This window comes from Syngnathoides biaculeatus, chromosome 11, assembly GCF_019802595.1.
Source record: "Syngnathoides biaculeatus isolate LvHL_M chromosome 11, ASM1980259v1, whole genome shotgun sequence".
NCBI classification, from domain to species: domain Eukaryota; kingdom Metazoa; phylum Chordata; class Actinopteri; order Syngnathiformes; family Syngnathidae; genus Syngnathoides; species Syngnathoides biaculeatus.
Genome location: NC_084650.1, coordinates 18,934,631 through 18,955,304, shown reverse-complemented (window position 1 = coordinate 18,955,304; position 20,674 = coordinate 18,934,631). Strand labels below are relative to the sequence as shown.

The following is a 20,674-nucleotide window of genomic DNA, read 5'->3' as shown; positions in this document are numbered from 1 at the left end:
GATTTAATACTGAAGTGTTTGAGGATAAGAGAAGAAGAAAGGTTTTAACATGAAATCATTTGTTGGAGGCAGGTTGTAAATGGAAGGAAAAGTGTTGTCATGTGGGCCCGTGGAGCCCAAGACCCAAAGCTCAGCTTTTCTCAAAACAACACACACACACACACACACAGACAGTGACACACATGCGCGCGCACACACTTTAAATCACTAAACACAGAGGCAAATGCAGAATAGCATAGAATAGAATAGCAGAAGAGCACGTGATTGTTAACCCTCATAGCAGTCCGGACTTGAATGTCAAACACTAGTTAACGTGCACATCTACAGTCCGTTAGCATCTTTGAGAACTACGCAAAAAATAAACGAGGTCCTGCCGTATTACAGTACCTTCATGACCCAATGGAACGACAATAAGGAACATAGAGTAAGCGTAAAGTAACTGGTACTTACTTGCCTTAAACACTACCAATATCTTATATCTTTAATATATATATATATATATATATATATATATATATATATAAAAAGTTGAAAATAATTAGTGATGGCCAATAGTGGGGTTCTAATTTTCAAAAAATCAGCGAGGTTTAAAAAAAAAAAAGAGCCAAGTCTTTTTTGTATTTATTTTAGAATTATTTATGTATCTATTTATTTCTGCATTTATTTACTTTACTAGCTCATGCTAACTCAGATTAGCAACTCTTGCTTCTGGGGTGTGACTGTCTGGAAGTGGAATTCATGAATACAAACAAATGTGTCACAAAACAAGCTAAATGCACACTAATATTACTTAAATCATTACTTTTTTAATTTAATAAGATCAAATGCAGAAAGTTATTATCCTTGTAAAGACAGTTGTTTAGCTGCTCTTTTGATGAATGTCATTATTGCTACTGTAATTCTTACTCTTAATTGCCTCACCGGATTTATTATGTAAGTAATCCATCCATTTAGAAAGACTGTAGGATTTAACTGCTAATCTGGAATGGACAATTTCATTTTGCTGAATGTACAGTCAATTGGGGGAAAAAAATAAAAATAGCGAATAACCCAAGTAATTAAGTGAAACAAGTTCAAGGTAGGAATATCCATGCAAGGAAATACATGTTACATTAATTGTAGACTAATTGAACATAAGTGTGAGTGTAAATGATTGTTTGCGTAAATGTGCCCACCTCTTGCCTATAGTCAGCTAGGATACACTCCAGCTCACCCGAGACGGTAAGACACATTCAATACCATTGACGGCTCCACAAGTCAAACATCCATGTTAACTGGGAAGGCTGGCAGTGTGAATGATATTTTAATGAGCGATGGAAAATGGAGTTTGCTGCTACCGATCATGACTAAGGCGGTCTCCACATTATTATTCAGCACCTTATCTACCATCCTCGTGCCTTGTGTAGCCCTGCCATGAGCCAAAATGTCAAATTAATTTTTCTTGTCAAATCACACCGGAAAAAAACTCAAGTATAAATTCTACTATCGATTTCTATTGAGATGGCTAATTAAAACATACACGTCTCCACACACTTCTTCGAAGACCCCTTGACAGTTCTGAATTTCTTGGGGAAAAAAAGGAAGATTCAATTGCCTTTATTTAATGTTCATCTTGGTGATAAGTAGGTCGCCGTGAAGTGGGAGGGGGCTGAATCACAAGTTAAGTGAAAGAAAAGGAAATTGGATGACATTGTGTGCCAATGCCTCACAGCAAGGTCGTGTGTGGTTACGTGTTCTCCAGGTGCTTTTGAGGGTTCTGAAAAAATCCACGTTAGCCTAATTGCAAACGTGAAACTGAACTCAGCTGCGGTTGTCAGTGAGAATGGTGAAACGCTTCTCACCTAATGGTGAGTTCAGCCTTCATTCAGATGTAGATTTCTATCATCATTAGTGAGAATCAACCAAGAACTTAATTGTTCATGATGCCTTAAAGGTCAAGTGTCATCCCTATAAACATTCTAAAATAGATATTGTAATGAAAAATGCATATAACATTATTCATTTCAATATCTATACAAAAAAATAAATATAAGCGGAGAGCGTGTCATCCATGCGCAAAGTTGCGGAAGTGTCATCTGATGTCCAAACAGTCGCCATATTGGCTGCATCTCCTGTCCATGACGTCACCCTGGACATTTGCATTTGAAAATATGCTGTGGCCCCAACTGTGGGAGACAAACACGCCCCTTCTGACACGGAAGCTCTTTCCAAGGAAGAAAACATCTCACAACCAGTGAAGTTACGGGGGCAATATTACCCTATTGTTTCGAGCCATATTCAGAAGATGCGCGGATCACGGCCAAACCGCCTCCCCATCCGATCCACTTCCACGGCGGGGATGAGCCATCGCGGCCCGGCACTGCGACGAGCCACCCCAGCCGACAACGTCGGCGACCGGCTCGGCCTTGTCGACAAGGCCAGGAGGCCGAGCCAGCTGGGGTGCCTTATCACGGCGCCAAGCCGGGCCGCTTTATGGCGTTGTCGCAGCACGCATCTTCGTGCGTCATTGCCAGCAGCGTTGTTCAGAGCTTTCACCGGCGAGCCGACGCGGCAGCCGTCTGACGTGCACATCGACACGTTTAGCATCCCTGTCATACGTACGCGGATCTTTTTTTACGTTAAGAGAGACGGTCCGCCCCAAACTATTATTTTTTTTTAGTAGCTATATACACACCTACCTGTCGTTTGGGACCCACAAAGCTCTCGTCATTGGCACCCGTGCAATCCATTTTTCACGACGAACCAGGTCTCTTGGAAACTTATGAAGTGTAAATCCATCCTCCTGAGTGTTCGAGCAATATCCGGCAATGCAACAAGCCGGCATTTTGGCTAACACGTAGGAACAACGAGCTACATTCCCGCAGGTAAAACTAATAGAAACAAACGAGTCGGCTGGAGGGCGCTCCTGCCCCGTATGTCACTTCTTGTTTCTTCTCGAAAATAAATCACTCGAGAGGATTTTCATGGCGGGAGTTACAAAAAGCCATATTCGTCAAAATCATGTTTTGTGGTGAAAAAAATGGATGGGTCCATACCGGCTGCCGTGACCTTTAAACACAAAAGATCGCTAGAAGCAAAAGCAAGTACACATTTGTGTAAACTGCATTCTAATGGTGCAAGTTTTCAAATGGTCCATTGTGTTAGCTCACATTACAGTATTTCTCTCTTTTCTGTACCACTTATCCTGTTCAGAGGCACGGGGAGCTGGAGCCTATCCCATCTGACATCGGGCAGATTACATCTTGTCATTTTCCCAGTCAATCACAGGGCACACATAGAGACAACCACTCACAGTCGCTCTGTCACTGACTAGGAACTGAATCAAAATCATTCTTGTCTGTAAAATATCCCAGATATTTCTACCCTCAGAATCACAAAGATGTTTTGCATTAACATGCTGGCTGCAATGGACTCTACGGCTGGGTTGTACGTGATGTCACGCTTGTTCATCCGTGCACTTGACCGCCATTGTTGCAGACAAGCAGTCAGCTGTCCATCGTCATCATGCCAGATTTTTGTTTCGTCTATGGATGTGGAAATCGCGGAAACAGAGACATTGGGAAGCGATTTTTTTCCGTGTTCCAAAGATTAGATTGCATGAAGAAGATATAATGGAGTCATCGAAAAAAACGGCAACAAAAGTGGCTTGCAAATATACGACGTGCAGATCTGAACGAAGCTCGAGTACACAAGGCAAATGGTTTTTTGAAACTCTGTTCTGATCATTTTGTAAGCGATAAGCATGTTTATTTCCTGTGTCCGGATATTCTACTTCAGGGAAGTCTTTCAGATCCTTTGAAAGTACGTCGTTGTGGAGAGTATACGGATCGATATCTTCACAGAGTTTGATCTTCTGTACATATCTAGCTTTGGCGACATCATCGAGTTGAATTAAAATAGGCAGAAAACATCCGCCGCTCGCCGCTTACACGTGGGTCTGTGAACGTTGCCATGGTGATGTCGTCTGCAACACTTAGCTTGACATGGCGGTGATTATCATGTGATTGCAACCCAAGGATACACTCAGCACTTCCACATTTCGTGTAAGGTTATCTTCCAGTTGACTGGTAAAAAAAAATAACGCCAACAATAACAGTGGTAAACACATCAAAATAAACAAACTAAGGACATATTAGCTACATTTTGATGACTGCTCGCAACTCAAAAGTGCAGCGAAAGTCTGACGATGAAGCTGGACGCTCGCAACTTTGCGAGCAGAAGGAAACAGATGTGAATGTCTGATAACGAGCACTTCCTCAAGCTCGGATTGCGGCATTAGGTGTAGCGCAGGTCTGCAATGATGCTCACATTCAGGTGCCTCTTTATGTGCGCGTTTCATCGGGGCTCCATTAAAGAGAACTGACAAGTCAGTCATGCATAACTAAAGGTACAGAGACTAAATTCTTTTTGACTGCAGTGTTGTGTGACTTGGCTTTTTAAAAAAATGCACCGTCCTGATAAGGAAAACTCATTACAGCGTCACCCATGCACGCAGACAAGGTGGACGTGTCATTGTGATGATCCAATCGGCAGCAGTGTGAAATGATGATGCGCCAGCTTGCTTTATGATGCCTCGCTAACATTAACGAGAGCACTCACAGCGGCATCCTTTCATTAAACTTTCAAACGGCCTTTCGTTGCAGCCACTGAAAAAAAAAAAACATCACTTCAAATTTCTGAGGTTGAAGTTTTGATTGGACAAACACGCAACACACAACCATTTTAAACAAACACACACACACACGAGGAAACAAAAGGATATGATTTCAATCAACAGGACATTCTGAAAACACGCATCCTCTGGGTGCTAATCAATTATGATAGCCTACATGTGAACACACACCAAGACACACATACACACACACACACACAGACCCACTATAATCACTGTCCTATCAAAATGGTATTGCGTTTTTCAATCATATATGAAGCTGTATGGTCCCAAAATAGCTTTCTAGAATGACAATAATTGTATTGTATAGCCAGGTACATACCCGGGTACTTGTCTTTGGGTGTGAATCCATAGTCCAGGGAATTGAACTCAAGAGTGCCGGTCCAATATATCCGTTGAACTAATAAGCTATAAATAACAACAATTCAACGTTTTCCCTTTTTTTGGGTAACTAGTCGCATTCATCGATTATTAACTGGCATCATGTTGAATGACTGATTAGCTCATCTGCCTCACAGTTCTGTGGGTCCAGGTACAAATCTGGCCTTGCCTGCATGGAGTTTGCATGTTCTCACCGTGCCTGCTTGGGTTTTCACCTGGTACTACTTCCTTCCACATTCCAAAAACCTATACAGTAGATTAGTTGAAAACTATCTATTGCAACAGCAAGTGCAAATAGTTGTTGGTTTTTATGTGCCCTGTGATTGGCTGGTGACCAGTTCGGGGTGGACCCGGTTTCTCGCCCAAACATAGCTTGTACCTTCCAGCAAGCCTCCAACCCTAGTGAAGAAAGGTGGGATGGAAAATGGATACAATAATGTATCTCTGTGAAATTTTTTTTTATTATATGAGCAAGCTGAAATGGCACAACAAAGATAACGAAAAAAAATTCAATAATATTATGAATCAGTGTTTTCATTTACACGAGCAAATTACAGATCACTGTGGATCTATAAACTGTATGGACTGTATCGACTTGCTGAAAGGGCAATTTTTATTTTTTATAGTGCAAAATCACATTGAGGCGTCCCATTGCACCTAACAATGCAGTATAAAAAAAGATACACCAACAACAGTATAAATGAACACCCAGTATCAATTACAAATACAAAAATGTAAGCATCAGAAGAAGAATTTAAAGTTTAATTTTGCAAATGCATAAACCTTAATCCAACACCATTCCTACTGTGAAATACATCATGTTGTGGGCTTGTTCAAGTCTCAAAACGGACGGCATCGTGATGAAAACACGGGGAAGTACTGAAGCAACATTTCAAGACCCCAGCCAGGAAGTTAAAGCTTGAGCACAAATGGGCCTTCCAAACGCACAATGACCAAAACATATTGCCATTTTTTTCAAGTTTATGAAACATTTTTTCCCTTTTCATAACTGTCCCTGAGCTATGCATATGTTGTATGTTTGATACTTATATATAAAACACATTTTTTTAAATTACCCTATTTTTGTCTATTCACATCACAAGATTGACTGGTTGTTTTTTTTTTTTTTTTTTTTTTTTTTTACTAGCCTTCTTCTGTTGACATTCACAAAATGTTTAAAATGTTTCTGCCTTTTTCCTTTGACAGCTGATATGGATCCTTTCCATTGTGTGGTGATGAATAAGAAGAAAAACCAGTGCTGAATTACCTTTAGATCAATTTCTTGTTTGTTTGTTATTCACCGCTTTGTAAAACTTTTCCAGGTCTACCACATTTCAAACTTGTGCTCCAAGTTCGTTAAGTAATGATTAGATTGTAATTATATTACAAATCAGGTCCTTCTCTTCATAGTGATAAGATAGTGTTTGTTGTGTGCTGCAGGCATGCCTCTCAGTCTGGACTGCAAGGCATTTTTCGGCTACAGCGGAGAAAACAGGCGACCTATCATCTATTGGATGAAAGGAGAGAAGTTTGTTGAAGAACTTGCAGGACATATTAAAGAAAGCGATGTCAGGTAATTGCAATCATGATCGCTCACGGAAATGTCATATTGCAGACGTTTCAACAAATAGGGCAAAGTGATCATTTTTGACAACATGGAAGATGTCTTTGCAAATCAACAGTTTCAAGCTGTTTCACCACAACCAAGTCACACTGGAGTTCCTGTCACACTGGGCCAAAATCCTTCAGCCTGTTCATTTTTAATCAAATGAACCACACCACAGGGGAATAATAATAATTCATGATCGGTAATTGCTGATATCAATTTTCATGTTGGAATGCTTACAGAGGTCAAAAACATTCCTGTATTTGAAGACAGATGAATGATTTCTGTCTTTTTGCTTCCTTCCCTGTTTCAGTAGCAATTCTGTTTTTTTTTTTTTTTTGTAGTTGTTGTTGATAAGCAGATAGCTACGGTAGGTACAGTACATGAACGTTAATGATTAGAAACCAGAGGTGGGAAGAAGTCATTGCTTTGCAAGTCTTTGACCTCAAGTCCCGAGTCAAGTCGCAAGTAGTGACAGGCAAATCCAAATTGAAATTCCCAGTTGAGTCCAGTGTCAAGTCACACGTTCCTGAGTTTCGACTTCTCAAGAGTTATTTTGACATCAAAGTGTTTGTTTGTGTGTGTAGACGAACTGACAATGGGCGGGGGGGTACACCCTGGGGTGGTTGCCAGCCAAACGCAGGATTTCGTATTGGCGTTTTACCCTGAGTGAAAATACTTCTTTTCATATTGTCAAGGTCAACTCCGATGTTTCATACTTTATAACCCATGCCTTATACCTAGGGCCTTGTATTTGAGAATGGAATCACTACTAAGCCAATGATTGGCCTCAGAAATTCAGGATAGTAGTGAAGAAAAAAGCAATGAGTATTTAAATTTGAAACTAATCATCCCCTGTGGTATTTCATTAACCTTTGCCTGATGAGTTCTTCATCTCTTGATCTAGTCCTCTGGCTATAAATGATCCAATCATCTACTGTTCCAAATCTGACATTGCATTTGTATCGCAAGTTTAGCCCTATCGCGAGTTTCATGTAGTGATGTTTCAACTTCCTGTTCCAGGAGCAGTATAGTTTGAACCTTTTGGGGAGATAAGTTGATAACCATGACTTGCATCCATCCATCATCCATCCATCCATCCATCCATCCATCCATTTTCTGTCCAACTTATCCTCACCAGAGTCATGGGCGTGCTGGAACCTATCGCAGCTGAAGTGGTGGCCAGCCAATCGCAGATAACCCGGACTCATCATCAATATATACATTGCAACAAAGCTTGACGACACTCAGGCCCACACACATACACAAATATAAAAAATACAGTCACAAATATTGAAAATACAGTTAGACAATTGAGACTATATTAAAGAAACAAATTATATCAATATGATATGAAAGTAGACAAAGTAATTACAGTGGAATCTCAATAGGAAGGGACTAATAAGGGCCAGCGGTCATCCGATATAGCCAATTGTCGTTTACATTGCAGCACGTTTATTTGAGTCCATATGCCCCCGTATTCATGTTCAGGATGAAATTCTGGTTTGTAGTTTTTTTTCATGGCCTAAAACTCCCAGTGCAGTCGAACTATGTTGTAAATAAATCTAAAAAAAAAAAAAGCTTGAAAAATTCAGAAAGTTTCACATTTAATCCAAATTTACCACGCCAGTGTGCTTGGCCAAGATACCATTGTTGACCTACTCCTTGTAGCCGAGACTCTCTCCTGAGGTGCGAGGATTTAATGTGCTTCCTAGTTCCAAATCCACTGCCAACGGCAAATGGCTTGACAAAAAATTGTTACTGTACCAAACATAGCATGTTCCAGACTCCAGAGACTTGTTCCGTATATCTCAGACTTAACACTGTCACCATGGCGCTCTCTCACTCTTTCTTACATTCAACATGGCAGCCATGTAAGCACCGGAGCCACATCTAATTATATTGTATATCTGTGAAACGGTAATAGGTGTGTACCATTCTCTTTCTGCATTACGCCACAAATGCAGTAACAGACAGCAGCCAATTCTGGAATTAACAGACCTTGTCACCTGCAGTTTAAGTGATAAATGGAAATTATTTTTGGACACAATGTTCACTCTCTATGGTCTGTTTAATCCATCATATTAGGGTTGTTTTTTTTCAAGGTTCAATGTAGTCTTGATTTCCAGTGCATTTAAAAGAGTATGTTAATGTATTTTGTAAAAAATGTAAAATATTGTTAGTCATTCCTTGCAGGTAAATGAACAGTTAAATTATTCATTTCACAATAACAGCAAATAACTGTAATTTCTGAGAACCCACGGCTATAGTATCTTTGAGAAAGGCGCCGATACCCTGGATGCTTAAGCAGCCCCCTGCTCCAGTGTGTTTGTTATTTCCACAACTGTGATGGCTTAAATGCAGAGGAAAAATTCCCCTGCAAGTTTTCACGGCAATAAAAAATAATATTCTTCTATTATTACTCTCTGAATGAACCGTAACATTCTGGTATATCCTGTCAAATTACCATAACACAGTTATTTTATGATTGTGTAACATAACAGAATCCATTAATATAGTGTTAAAATAAATTACCAACACTTAGTTTAAATATGGCAACATACTCTTGTTCAAAATACAGTAATGTGCATTCAAAATGAATTACATTCACTGCTAAATTAACATAAAATAATGGAATTGTATTCAAATAAATTAAGGTAGATGTACTGTGAAATTATGGCGACATTGCAATCCATAATACAGTAGCGCATTGTTACAATATAGTAGATGTGCTTTGGCAGCACAATGGTTGACTGGTTAGCACATCTGCCTCAAAGTTCTGAAGACTCGGGTTGAAGTCCGGCCTCACCTGTTTGGAGTTTGTATGTTCTCCTCGTGCCTGCATGAGCTTTCTACAGGTAATCCATTTTCCTCCTATTTCCCAAAAGCTTCCATGGCAAGTTAGGATGTCAAAGTACAGTAATTGCCTTCCTTACCTTGGTTCAAATTTATTTTAGTGGAAGGATTAACCTGTTGTCAAAATCCACTGTTTTAAGAAGGCTTCATGATTAATAATGAAAATGACAACTTCATGGTTATTTTTACAACAATGTATTTTCCATAAATCGCTAAAGCCAGATTAAAAATGCAACATACAGTGTCTGTTCCACTCACGTAAGCACACATATTTGCTGTAATGTTGGTTCGAACAAAATCTAATCAGATGAGTCTCATTGACAAAAACGACAAAAAACGATTACAATCAGAGGTGTATCAAAGGACGATGTCACTATTCAAAGAGAAGACTTTCTGTAAATTGAAAGATTCTAATTTCTTATACAACTGTTTTTTTTTGCATGCCAAGCTACTAATATTGCACTCTGGTATGTTTTGGTCAATTGCTTTTGGCTTTGATATTGTTGGAGGCGGCAGGGTGGATCAGCTGGTAAAGCGTTGGCCTCACAGTTCTGTGGTCCCGGGTTCAAACCCGGACCCACCTGTGTGGAGTTTGAATGAAATCCCCGTGCCTGCATGAGTTTAATCCGGGCACTCCGGTTTCTTCCCACATCCCAAAAATATGCAACATTAATTGGACACCCGAAATTGCCCCAGGTGTGATTGTGTATGCGGCTGTTGTCTGTCTCCATGTGCCCTGCGATTGGTTGGCAACCAGTTCAGGGTGTACCCCGCCTCCTGCCTGATGACGGCTGGGATAGGCTCCAGCACTCCCGCGAGCCTTGTGAGGTTAAGCGGCCTAAAAATGGATGAATAGATTGTTGGACCCGTTGCGGTCTAAACCATGATTGTTTCCACATCTTTTAACATTGTGTCGTTTTTTTAACGAGGTATATTGTGTTTGTTGTTGTACCCAGAAATTGGAAAAAAAAATTGTGCAAGAAAGAAAATTAATTGGATTTCTATTTACATTTAATTTAATCACTCGATCATGCAAATTGTAAATGGTTTGATTTTTGTTCAGTTTTATTAGCTAAGCTTGGAGTGTCATTATTGTGTGAAACAGGCTTAAGAGGATCTTATTAGGAATTACCTGTTACAACATCAGAAACGCAATTACTGTGAAGATACATTGTTGAGTTTTAATCAGTCACACAAGATCAATAGGATTTCATTTGAAGATTAGCGCTTACTTGAATAATTTTAAGTCATTACGACCAATAGCGAATAACCTTTGTTTTCCGTCTTGTTTTGAGTGATATTCTTTTGTCTTTTCTCCTTAGTATTCGAGAAATAAACCACACTAAAGAATTTTACTTTGTTAAAAAAATGTTTATATTATTGGCAGGAATGACAACGGTAATTTGCTGTAGTTTGATTTTAATAGCATCTCTTTACCTTGAAATACACCATTGTCACCATAATTTTACAGTACATATACCATATACATCCACTGTAAATTATTTTAATATATTATTGTATCATGGAATGCAGTACATGACACTAATTAAACGGTGAATGTAGGTAATTTATTTTCACTGAATGTTACAGTTTTTTTTTTGTTTTTTCCTCCCATTACAGTTCTCCACCATAATTTAACAGTGAGTGTTGGTATTTTAATTTTATAAGTTATTGGTGTACTCTGGAACACAGTACACAATGGTAGTGGAATACAGTCCACAATGGTAGGATAGCTGTGAGTTATGGTAATTGCACAGTATATGGTCATTTTACAGCATATATCAGACCCTGCAATGATGTGTGAATCCAATTAAAATGAAATAACCCAAACAAAATACAAAAGACAAGCGCATACATGCTGTCAATAAACCTCATACATACGTAGCCCAAATGTATTTTTCATTGTTGGTCTCTTGTGGTGTGGATAAAAAATGAGTGCAAACAACAGATTATTATGTAAAGATGTTCACATGAAGGAATAGGATTAGTTGAGCTATTCATGGAAAAATCGAGACAAGTTGGCATTTCTGTAAATTTTTGTAAGAGAGGTGATCAACTAATACATTTGCAAATCAATGTCGTGTTCCTGTTTTCTAGACAAAGTTGAGAAGGTATTAAAACTATAAAATGTATCTGAAGGGTTTCTGTTTCCACCCTGGTTGTGGCAATACGCAATTCAAACGATGTATTATTCTAGGTTCTCGTAGCTGCCAGGTTCTGCTCAGGCTCACGGTTTGTACCATTACAGCCGGTAAAGGTCCACTGTCATGAGATGCATGATTTTTAGTGTGTTATTAATGGAAAAAACGGCAGCTGGTATGGACCCAGACGTTTTTTCACCACAAAACATGATATTGATGTATGTGGCTTTTTGTAATTCCCGCTATGAAAATCCTCTCGAGGGATTTGTTTTCGAGAAGAAGCAGGAAGTGACGTACAGGGTAGTAGCACAATCAAGTGGTCTCGTCTGTTTATACTAGTTCTGGAAGGTACCTCGTTGTTCCTTCATGTTAGCCAAAATGCCAGCTTGTTGTATATTACTCGAACACTTGGGAGGATGGATTCGCTTTACATACTTATCCAAAAGATCCGGTTCGTCGTGAAAAATGGATTGCACAGGTGCAAATGATCAGAGCTTCGTGGGTTCCAAATGACAGGTCGGTGTGTATACAGCTACTAAAAAAAACAATAGTGGTGGGGTGGGCGTAATTCATAAGGCCAAGCTGGCCGCCGGCCTTGTCAACATGGCTTCACTTGGGGTGGCTCATCGCGGCACCGGGCCACGGTGGCTCATCTCCGCCATGGAAGTGGATCGGACCAGGAGGCGGTTTGGCCGTGGCGTTATCGTTGCTTCTGTTGTTTTTATCACCGCCATGCGGAGGTGGATCGGGCGGGTAGGTGGTTTGGCCGTGATCCGCATATCATCTAAATATGCCTCGAAATGATCGGGTAATATTGCCCCGGACACTTCACTCAGTTGTGAGATGTTCTCTGTTTCGAAAAGCACTTCCACCACAGCATGTTTTCAATGGCAAATGTCCGGAGTGACGTCACAGGCAGGAGATGCAGCCAAAATGGCAACCACTTGGATGTCGAATGACACTTCCGCAACTTTGCGCATGGATGATGCGCTCTCCGCTCATATTTATATTTTCGTATAGACATTGAAGTGAATAATGTTATGTATTTTTCATTACAATATCTATTTTAGAATGTTTGTAGGGATGACACTTGGGCTTTAAGGAAGATATATCAGTGCCGGTGCAATACCAAATGTGTCATTTCAGCGAGCACCTTCAGTGTGGCTGCCGGTTTTCAGTGGTAATGTCTCGGGCTGACCCTAAATCAGATTCTAAAAGACGGGTCAACCCCTGAGCTAGTTCGGTCTGCCTCCTGCCATCCGACTCCTTGCAGGCTTATGCGGTATCTGACCTCACCATAAGGACAGAAGCTTTTTGCACCTGCTGCACTGTTTTCTACACATGCCTCCTTGCACCATCTGTCCTACTTTTTTAATGCACTCTACTCCGCTGCACTCAACTGCATTTCTCTATGCATCATTTACTCTTTTCTATGTTCTTATATCATATGCCTCTTCTTTTGTCCTCCACTGTTGCCTATTTGTCTTCTTTAACTGTGCCTCCTTGTCAAAATTTTGGCAGAGCAATTTTTGGAACACGGACATAACTGTCTCAAAGGTTGACATGCAGTGTATATTCTCACTCCCTGTATTCTTCATATATTTTACCTGTTATCTTCCAGACAAAAGACATTTCAAGCAATCTAGTCAAGGTTTAAAAGATCATGTCTAACATGTAATTTAGAAATTCTGTTTTGTCATCTAGGATTTTAAAGGAGCATTTGGGAGAAAAGGAAGTGCAGCTATCCTTAACTTTTGACGCTATAGAGGAGACTGACCTGGCTAATTACACCTGCTACGTGGAGAACCACATTGGACGCCGCCGTGGGAGTGCGATACTGCAGAAAAAAGGTACAAAAATTAGTTTCCCTTCCTCCCACTATCGATATTAAGACTAACCTAGATAAGGCAGAGCATTTTAATTCACCAATCAAAAACATAATTTATGTTATTGGGATGGGCATAATAATCAAGAGATTGTTACAATTGTGTGGCATTAATTTATATTGTAGTCTTGTATATAGTTGTCTATTGTATATATTGTTGTATTGTATTGTACTTATAGGCTGTTGAGGCAAAATGGAGTGCTCTAGTTGGCGTCAACCTAGCAGAAACCTCGTTGCTTAAGTCTCACTTAGTTTTTAGTCGAATCAAGAACAATATCACCAGCAATGATGTTACATTAGGTTACATTATGTTGTGTTACTTTACTCGATGTTGTTCACCTGACTTGTGCACGGGCAGTGACGTCACGTCAGCTTAAAGCAGGGGGTGCAATATGCAATAAATCATAAAACAGTTTGCGCTATAGGAAATGATGTGCTTTGTCTTTCAGAATAAGAGCATAATGCTGGAAATGCTATGTTAACTGTGCAAATGTGACTAACCAAAGAGCAGAGAGATATAATTATAATTAACTGCACTCATTTGATTCTTGGTTTTATTTATGCTATGTTTAGCTTCACTTACCAATCTGTATTTGTGTCGTGGAGTTGTAACCCTTTAAGATACTTGAACAACAACACACCAACAACAACAACACAGTCACCATAACAATACTCACACGCATATAGTCTTTAACCTTTGTGGAAAAAATACTAATATTACCGTAGTTTACCCTGTCGTTATATGAAAGATTTGAGTTACTGTCAAGGTCATGGAACAAGTTAAACTTGTATCCCAAGGCCTTATTATATAATATCATACCTCTGTGTGTGGAAAAATACAAAACCAATGAAATGTTATTGTCATTATTACTATTAAAGGAAATAATCCCTCTCTCAGGAGGATGCGGATGCCACAGTGCACTTTCAAAAAACTTCTTGGACTGACAGGTGATGCTCAGAAAGTGCACACCCGAGCACATAGCGCCTGAAATGACTGAGGAATATAAGAAAAACATGATCTCATCATCACCACTTTTGAGTTTCAACTGAAAAATGCATGAGAGTTCCCTGTGTAAAACATTTGCAACATGCCTTGTGGAGTTTGTGACCACCAGCCAGAGTAAGAGAGAAAAGCAGAGACAAAAAGAGATGGAGGATAGCGACAAAGCACAGGGGAGGGGGAATTCTCTGTTACCTCAAGTTCATTGGATAATGGGGCTGAAAAAAAAGTGAGTTCAGTTGGATGTAAATTAGCAGACATGGGTTTGTGAATGACAAAAAATAAACATACAATGAGAAGATGTGGAAGTACAGAAGACAAAAGAAAATGAAAAAATGACAGAAGAATAAAGGGACGGCGAATGGGAGGCGGTGAACTGAAAACAGGTCCTACTGTTTTTTTGCCTTGGGTGTCACATCTATCTCATTATACTTAACTGGCACCCCACGGACTCCCGGACAAACATACACACACACCCGCGTGTGAACACGCGAGATCATACTGACGCACAAATCCAGTGGGCGTCATCAGGGTAGGTCATTGTTGCCTGACACAGTAATAATCAGGATACATATAATGTGCTTGTGTGTGCAAGTGAAGGGTGTGGGGGGCACAGACTGTTCTGGGTCACGCGCATGCTGAATTACTTGAGCTATACACTGAAAGACAAAAACGCGCAAGCAATACTAAACAAAACGGAGAGAAATATATACAGTACTCATGGTAGTGACAGTACAATTGCCATTCTAGCAAGATCCAATGTATATATTAGATTTTGGCTATACAAAGATGATACATCCTTGGGTTTGACATTATTTACGAATATGAAATTACTGTATTTATATATATGTATATATATTAAATATCTATCTAAATGTCTTGTCTATATCATCAGTTTCAAAAAAATGAAAAAAAAACATAAGCATCGTACAGCCCCTCGGGCATGGCTATCCGATATTGACTTCCATGGAGATCATCTTGGTGGTGGCCTATGGCAGCTATTTGCATTTGGAATCCATGCAAGAAATGCAAGAACGAACAACAACAAATACGCAAGATGGTTTCAGCCATAAACAGGCTAGAAATAGTGTTTTGTTTTTGTTTTTTTTTTTTTTTTTTTAGGAAACACGGTGAAGCAGCAGTTGCTGCTCTTGTCATTTAAGAAAGTAAGTAGTATGATGAGGCGGCATGGTGACTCAGCGGGTAAAGCACTGGCCTCACAGTTCTGAGGTCACAGGTTCAATCCCGGACCCAACTGTGTGGAGTTTCCATGTTCTCCCTGTGCCTGCTTGGGTTTCCTCCGGACACTCCGGTTTCCTCCCACATCCCAAAAACATACAACATTAGTTGGACACTAAATTACCCCTCGGTGTGATTTTGAGTGTGGCTGTTTGTCTCCATGTGCCCTGCGAGTGGCTGGTACCCCGCCTCCTGCCCGTTGACAGCTGGGATAGACTACAACACTCCCCACGACCCTCGTGAGGATAAGTGGTAAAGATAATGGATGGATTGAAGCAGTATGATATATTATGATTTTTTTTTCGAATCCAAAAATTTATATTTGTTGGTGGCCTTTTCGAAAACTAATTGAAGTCACCACTGGAGTGTTGTCCTGGGTTTGAACGCGATTGTTGCATGGCATGCCAAACATCCACCTGCCATGCTGTGCACTTCCAGATATCCCATGGTCAAAAACACGCAAGCTGTGGATATACAAATCATAAGACCCTCTATAAATGTGACAGTTTCCAGCACTTTTACACTTGTTGCCAACAGCAGGCACCACCTGCTACGAAAGAGTGCGCATGCATTTAGCGGCCACTATTAGACATCTTAATAAAAAACAATGTTGAAAATCATGCACAACATGCCCACCAACAGCGCGCACAATCTATTCGAGTGAACACATAATTTAGCCCCCGCTATTTAGGATCTTGTTAAATCAAGGTCTAAGAATCAACACACTCTATGATGAGTAGGGGTTTCAGTCCATGAAGTCCGGAGTCTATTTCCTCTATTCCCTTTTCATCATCTCCTTAAATGAGGGAAATGATGGTGGAGCTATCAAGGGAACTTCTGCAGGTGGCAGTTGGATCTGTACATTGCAATGTGCTGCACAGAACACATCTGGGTACTCCAGTCTGCCTCTCAGAAGTCCATGTTGCTGTCATCCTTCAGGAAATGGAAGAATATGATCCTTACAGTGGAACTATGCTTCCCCTATTGGGAAAGAACTTGGCGGGCTGGTAGGCAAACTGCAGCAGATCTGTCTGGACCTGCCGCCATGATGTCCAGTCATTTATGGCTATCGATGATCTTGGGCGTTGTTCTCTGATCATCTCTGGTGTTGCTCTTCTGCAGCTGAACCGCAATCCTCCTCCTGTAACTGGATTCCAAAATACCCTCTCTGATTTTGCTCTTCAGTTCCTTCTCATCGCTTCACTAAAAGGTCATCTTCTTTTCCTTAAAGAGAACCTTTATTCCAGGGAGAGAGCCTTTACGACCTTAACAATTCAAAGCATTTCTGCATAGAGTGTGGGCAGATTTTTTTTTCAAACTTCAGTAACTGTGCTGAATCGTAAATTCTTTTTTTCCTTTGCCTTCTGGTGCGAAGCCTCGGAGCAAGGTCATGTAAGAACGCCTGAACGCAACACGACAGCCGAAACAAAGCACATGTTATGCTAAGTTAGCGCACATTATGAAAGCCTGATTTCACACACTATGTGTGATTAAATTATGTGTGGTCTACCCCCAGTTCAACCAGTTGGTAATTCTTGAATGCATCTGTTTTATGGAATTTGCTCACACACACTCGCATTGTAGAGCAAACTTCTTTTAGCCAATAATAAGAGAGTCTTACTAGAAAGAAAAAAGATTTAGAGAGGATAAATGACAAACAGAGGAGACTGGGAGAAGTTTGGTTCCCCTTAAGTCTTAAATATTTCTCGTATCTTCATTCTGAGTTTTGCTTTATATGTTTTTTGTATTGTATTCTCTTTTTTTCTGTGATGTCATCATACAAGGCCACCATGAATAGCAAAAAAAAAAAAATAGGTTTGAAGGCCATAGAGGGAAAGTGTAACTTATTGCACAATGTAATCAATACAGATACTGTAATTATATGGCATGGTGTGTATATAAAACTAGAAGCTTATTAATATATCATGTGTGAGAAGGATAACACATGATCTGAGAGCTAGCTATAACCAGATTACCACAATAACGAATGTTACTCTTTTACACTGGTGAAAACGGGTGCAAATAAAATATCAAAAATATGAACGCCTTGTGATGGTAATAGTTTTATCACAAAAACTACAAAGACTAAAGTTGTCTAATTGAGATGTTAAGATGTTTGCTATCAACTTGAATGCATATAACCTGCATTATAGTATAAATATCCAAGGAGTAAAATAGACTTAGCTTTGGCTTTTTATCCAAAGTACACCCTTGAGAAGTTCGGTACAAATTGAGACAGCCTTATAATATCTTTATAATGTTTTTTTTCTACATAGGACTGAAATCCATGAATAAAATAATACAGACTGCTTCTTGTTCACATGCAGCCAGACTCTCCCATGCGCGTAAATCAGAAAAGGTGCGCCGCAAGCATTGCCCTGTCCACTCCAATATGTCTTTTACGCGCTCTCTTGGCAGATATGCACGCCGGGTGAAGTCAGGAGGGGTTTTTGATACCCACCAACTACCCTCTCCCCGCTGCCCTGCGATGCTCCGGCGATGCCTGACTCATGATGATGGTGCAGGATACACCTGGCCCATAGCGCTAACGTGCACTCACTGATTGCCCGATGGCCAAAATGTCTTCCCACCACGTTACGTCAGCATATTACAGTAAATCATATTAACTGGCAAAAAAAATATTGTCGCAAGTGGACTTCTTTCACCTCGGCGAGGCACTTTTGCACTTCAGACATGCTGTTAGCTGTTGGAGTATTTTTTTTAAAGCACAGAGCCTACAGATTTACAACTACAGTCATTGTAATGGTGAATTATACAGTATATTGAATCATTTGTTTTTATTTGCTTCTATGTCACCCATCAAATACACTAAAGTAACCCGCTCGGCCTGTGGCGCAGGGATTATTGGACACTGCTGATCCATAGAACAGCAGGCACAAGTGCAGTCTTCTGGTTCAGTTACTTGTATTGGATTTATTTCTTAGAGAATCAAAAATAAGACTCTCTCCTTGAAAGTGTAGTGTGTTAAATGGCGATGACACATCCACTAACTAATTTCATATTTAAATTGTGCTACAGTGTATTTTTAACCTGGATCTCAATGACATTCAGAAGTCTCGGGAAAACTCCATGCTCCATGATTTACAGCCAGCTTCTGACCTAAACGAGTCACGCCTCTTTGGCAGGTGCACACAAATGACAAGATTAGGTACATCACTTTTGGTAAAATAGTAAATTAAAATAACTCTGATGACTTGATACCAGTCAGTTAAGTAAACTCGCTCTCACTCTTATCAGCATTCTATTCCTCCTCTTTGGGGGAAAAAAAGCCACCTGCAAGTCAAATCTCCCGAGCGCCGATAGTGGACAAGTGATGCATTTGTCATGGAAAAATGTGTGACAGTTAGATGATTGATAGAAAATGAAAAGGGGGAATAAAGGAGGAAGCTGCCGGGGGGGAGGCGAATGATGGTAGCATGGTAGAGATAAGAAAAGCTTTTTAAATAAACGACATGATAAGGCAATGAGCGGTTTTATGTAACTTTAGTGCAAATATTTGGCAAACAGTGAAATGTTATATTCCATCCCTACTGCCATCTTCTATGTCACTGTCCTGTTACAATCTCGCAGTACTGTGAGTGTGTTCTGAGTGGCAGTCAGATGCCACAGCATTAGAGAGACGTCTACTGGTGAAAGTTTAGAACTCTTTGTCATCAGAGGCCCACCTTTTTGTGCATAAAATGAGAGCTGGATATGTGCAAAGCCTGACAGAAATCCATTACTCACAGAGATAACTGCACAGTGAATATACAAATCTATTCAGACAAAAGTATCAGTACACCTGACTGTCAGGTCTATAGGAAAAGAAAAAGAGTTTTTGACTTAGTAGCCAGAAGAACTTACATTATTTTAGGAGGCTGAGCACCTCTGGTTTAGTCCGTGTTTCTCACAAAGAGTTTTGTGGGGTTTAAATAAGGCAAGTCCAGTTCTTCTGCACAAAATCCAATCGGCCATGCCCTTTGTTGTCCCCCTCATGTAACAAAATATGATAACTAAATGTTTTGTGTTATTTTATCTTGTGTTTTCTTCGATATTTTATTCATCATTCATTCTTTTGTCATTTGAATCGTCTATTTTTGCTTCATCCTACAGAGAATTCAGATAATTGCACTGGAAAATCTGCCTGCGTAATTATTTCCTATTTTCATATTTGGCTGGCTTTGTGTCATTTGTGCTGGGGAAAGGTGCACGGGGGGGGGGGACTCTTCAAAAGAAAACTCTCTTTTTAACTCCACATTCGCCTGTCCTTCCTCCAGATACATTTTTAGAAATTGAGATGTCCTTCAAGAAAGCGTGCTGAGACCAATTCCTGGGTCACAGGCAGGGGGTCCGGGCAGGGAGGAGATGAGGAGGAACAAATTAGGCATAAAATGACCATCTTTGAATTGTCGACCAGCCTTGACTACTAATGAAAATCAATTTTAAAGCAATCTTCTTATTTAACATCAATATTACAAACAACATTCCTGGGTCCTCATGGTCATAAAATGTCTTTTGTTTGTTGTTGTTGTTCTTACTGTGCACCGTAAAACTGCAATACTAAATGCATGCGTTTCTGCACGACTGCTCTCTTAAGAGTATAGGATGAGATAAGATGTGTGAAAACTTCAGCAGAGATGGAAGGGGGTACATCTGTTTAAATCCAAGTGTCTATTTTGTGTGAAAGTTTGTGTGGTGTTTGTGTATGCGTGTGTGTGTAATAAAATGGTGTCATTCAGCAACAACATTCCATCAGTCTCCCATCCACTCTACTCCACTCCTGCCTTTGATAACACAATCATTCAAAATCACACTCTTACAATTCTGCAGTACACTTGTGGGACTTTTTGTTTATATTGGTGTCATATGTTATTGTCGTCTTCAGTCACATGTA

General features: G+C 40.0%; 1 protein-coding gene across 8 annotated transcripts in view; it reads left to right on the top strand.

The window, feature by feature from the left end:
- Positions 1 to 20,674, top strand: part of il1rapl2 (interleukin 1 receptor accessory protein-like 2) — a 338,297-nt gene that overhangs the window by 299,678 nt on the left and 17,945 nt on the right. For all 8 annotated transcript variants that reach the window (XM_061834273.1, XM_061834271.1, XM_061834272.1 and 5 more), the window contains 2 exons: positions 6,494 to 6,626; positions 13,361 to 13,506. In XM_061834273.1, the coding sequence (XP_061690257.1) occupies positions 6,494 to 6,626; positions 13,361 to 13,506 (279 nt within the window). The remainder of the gene's footprint in view (positions 1 to 6,493; positions 6,627 to 13,360; positions 13,507 to 20,674) is intronic.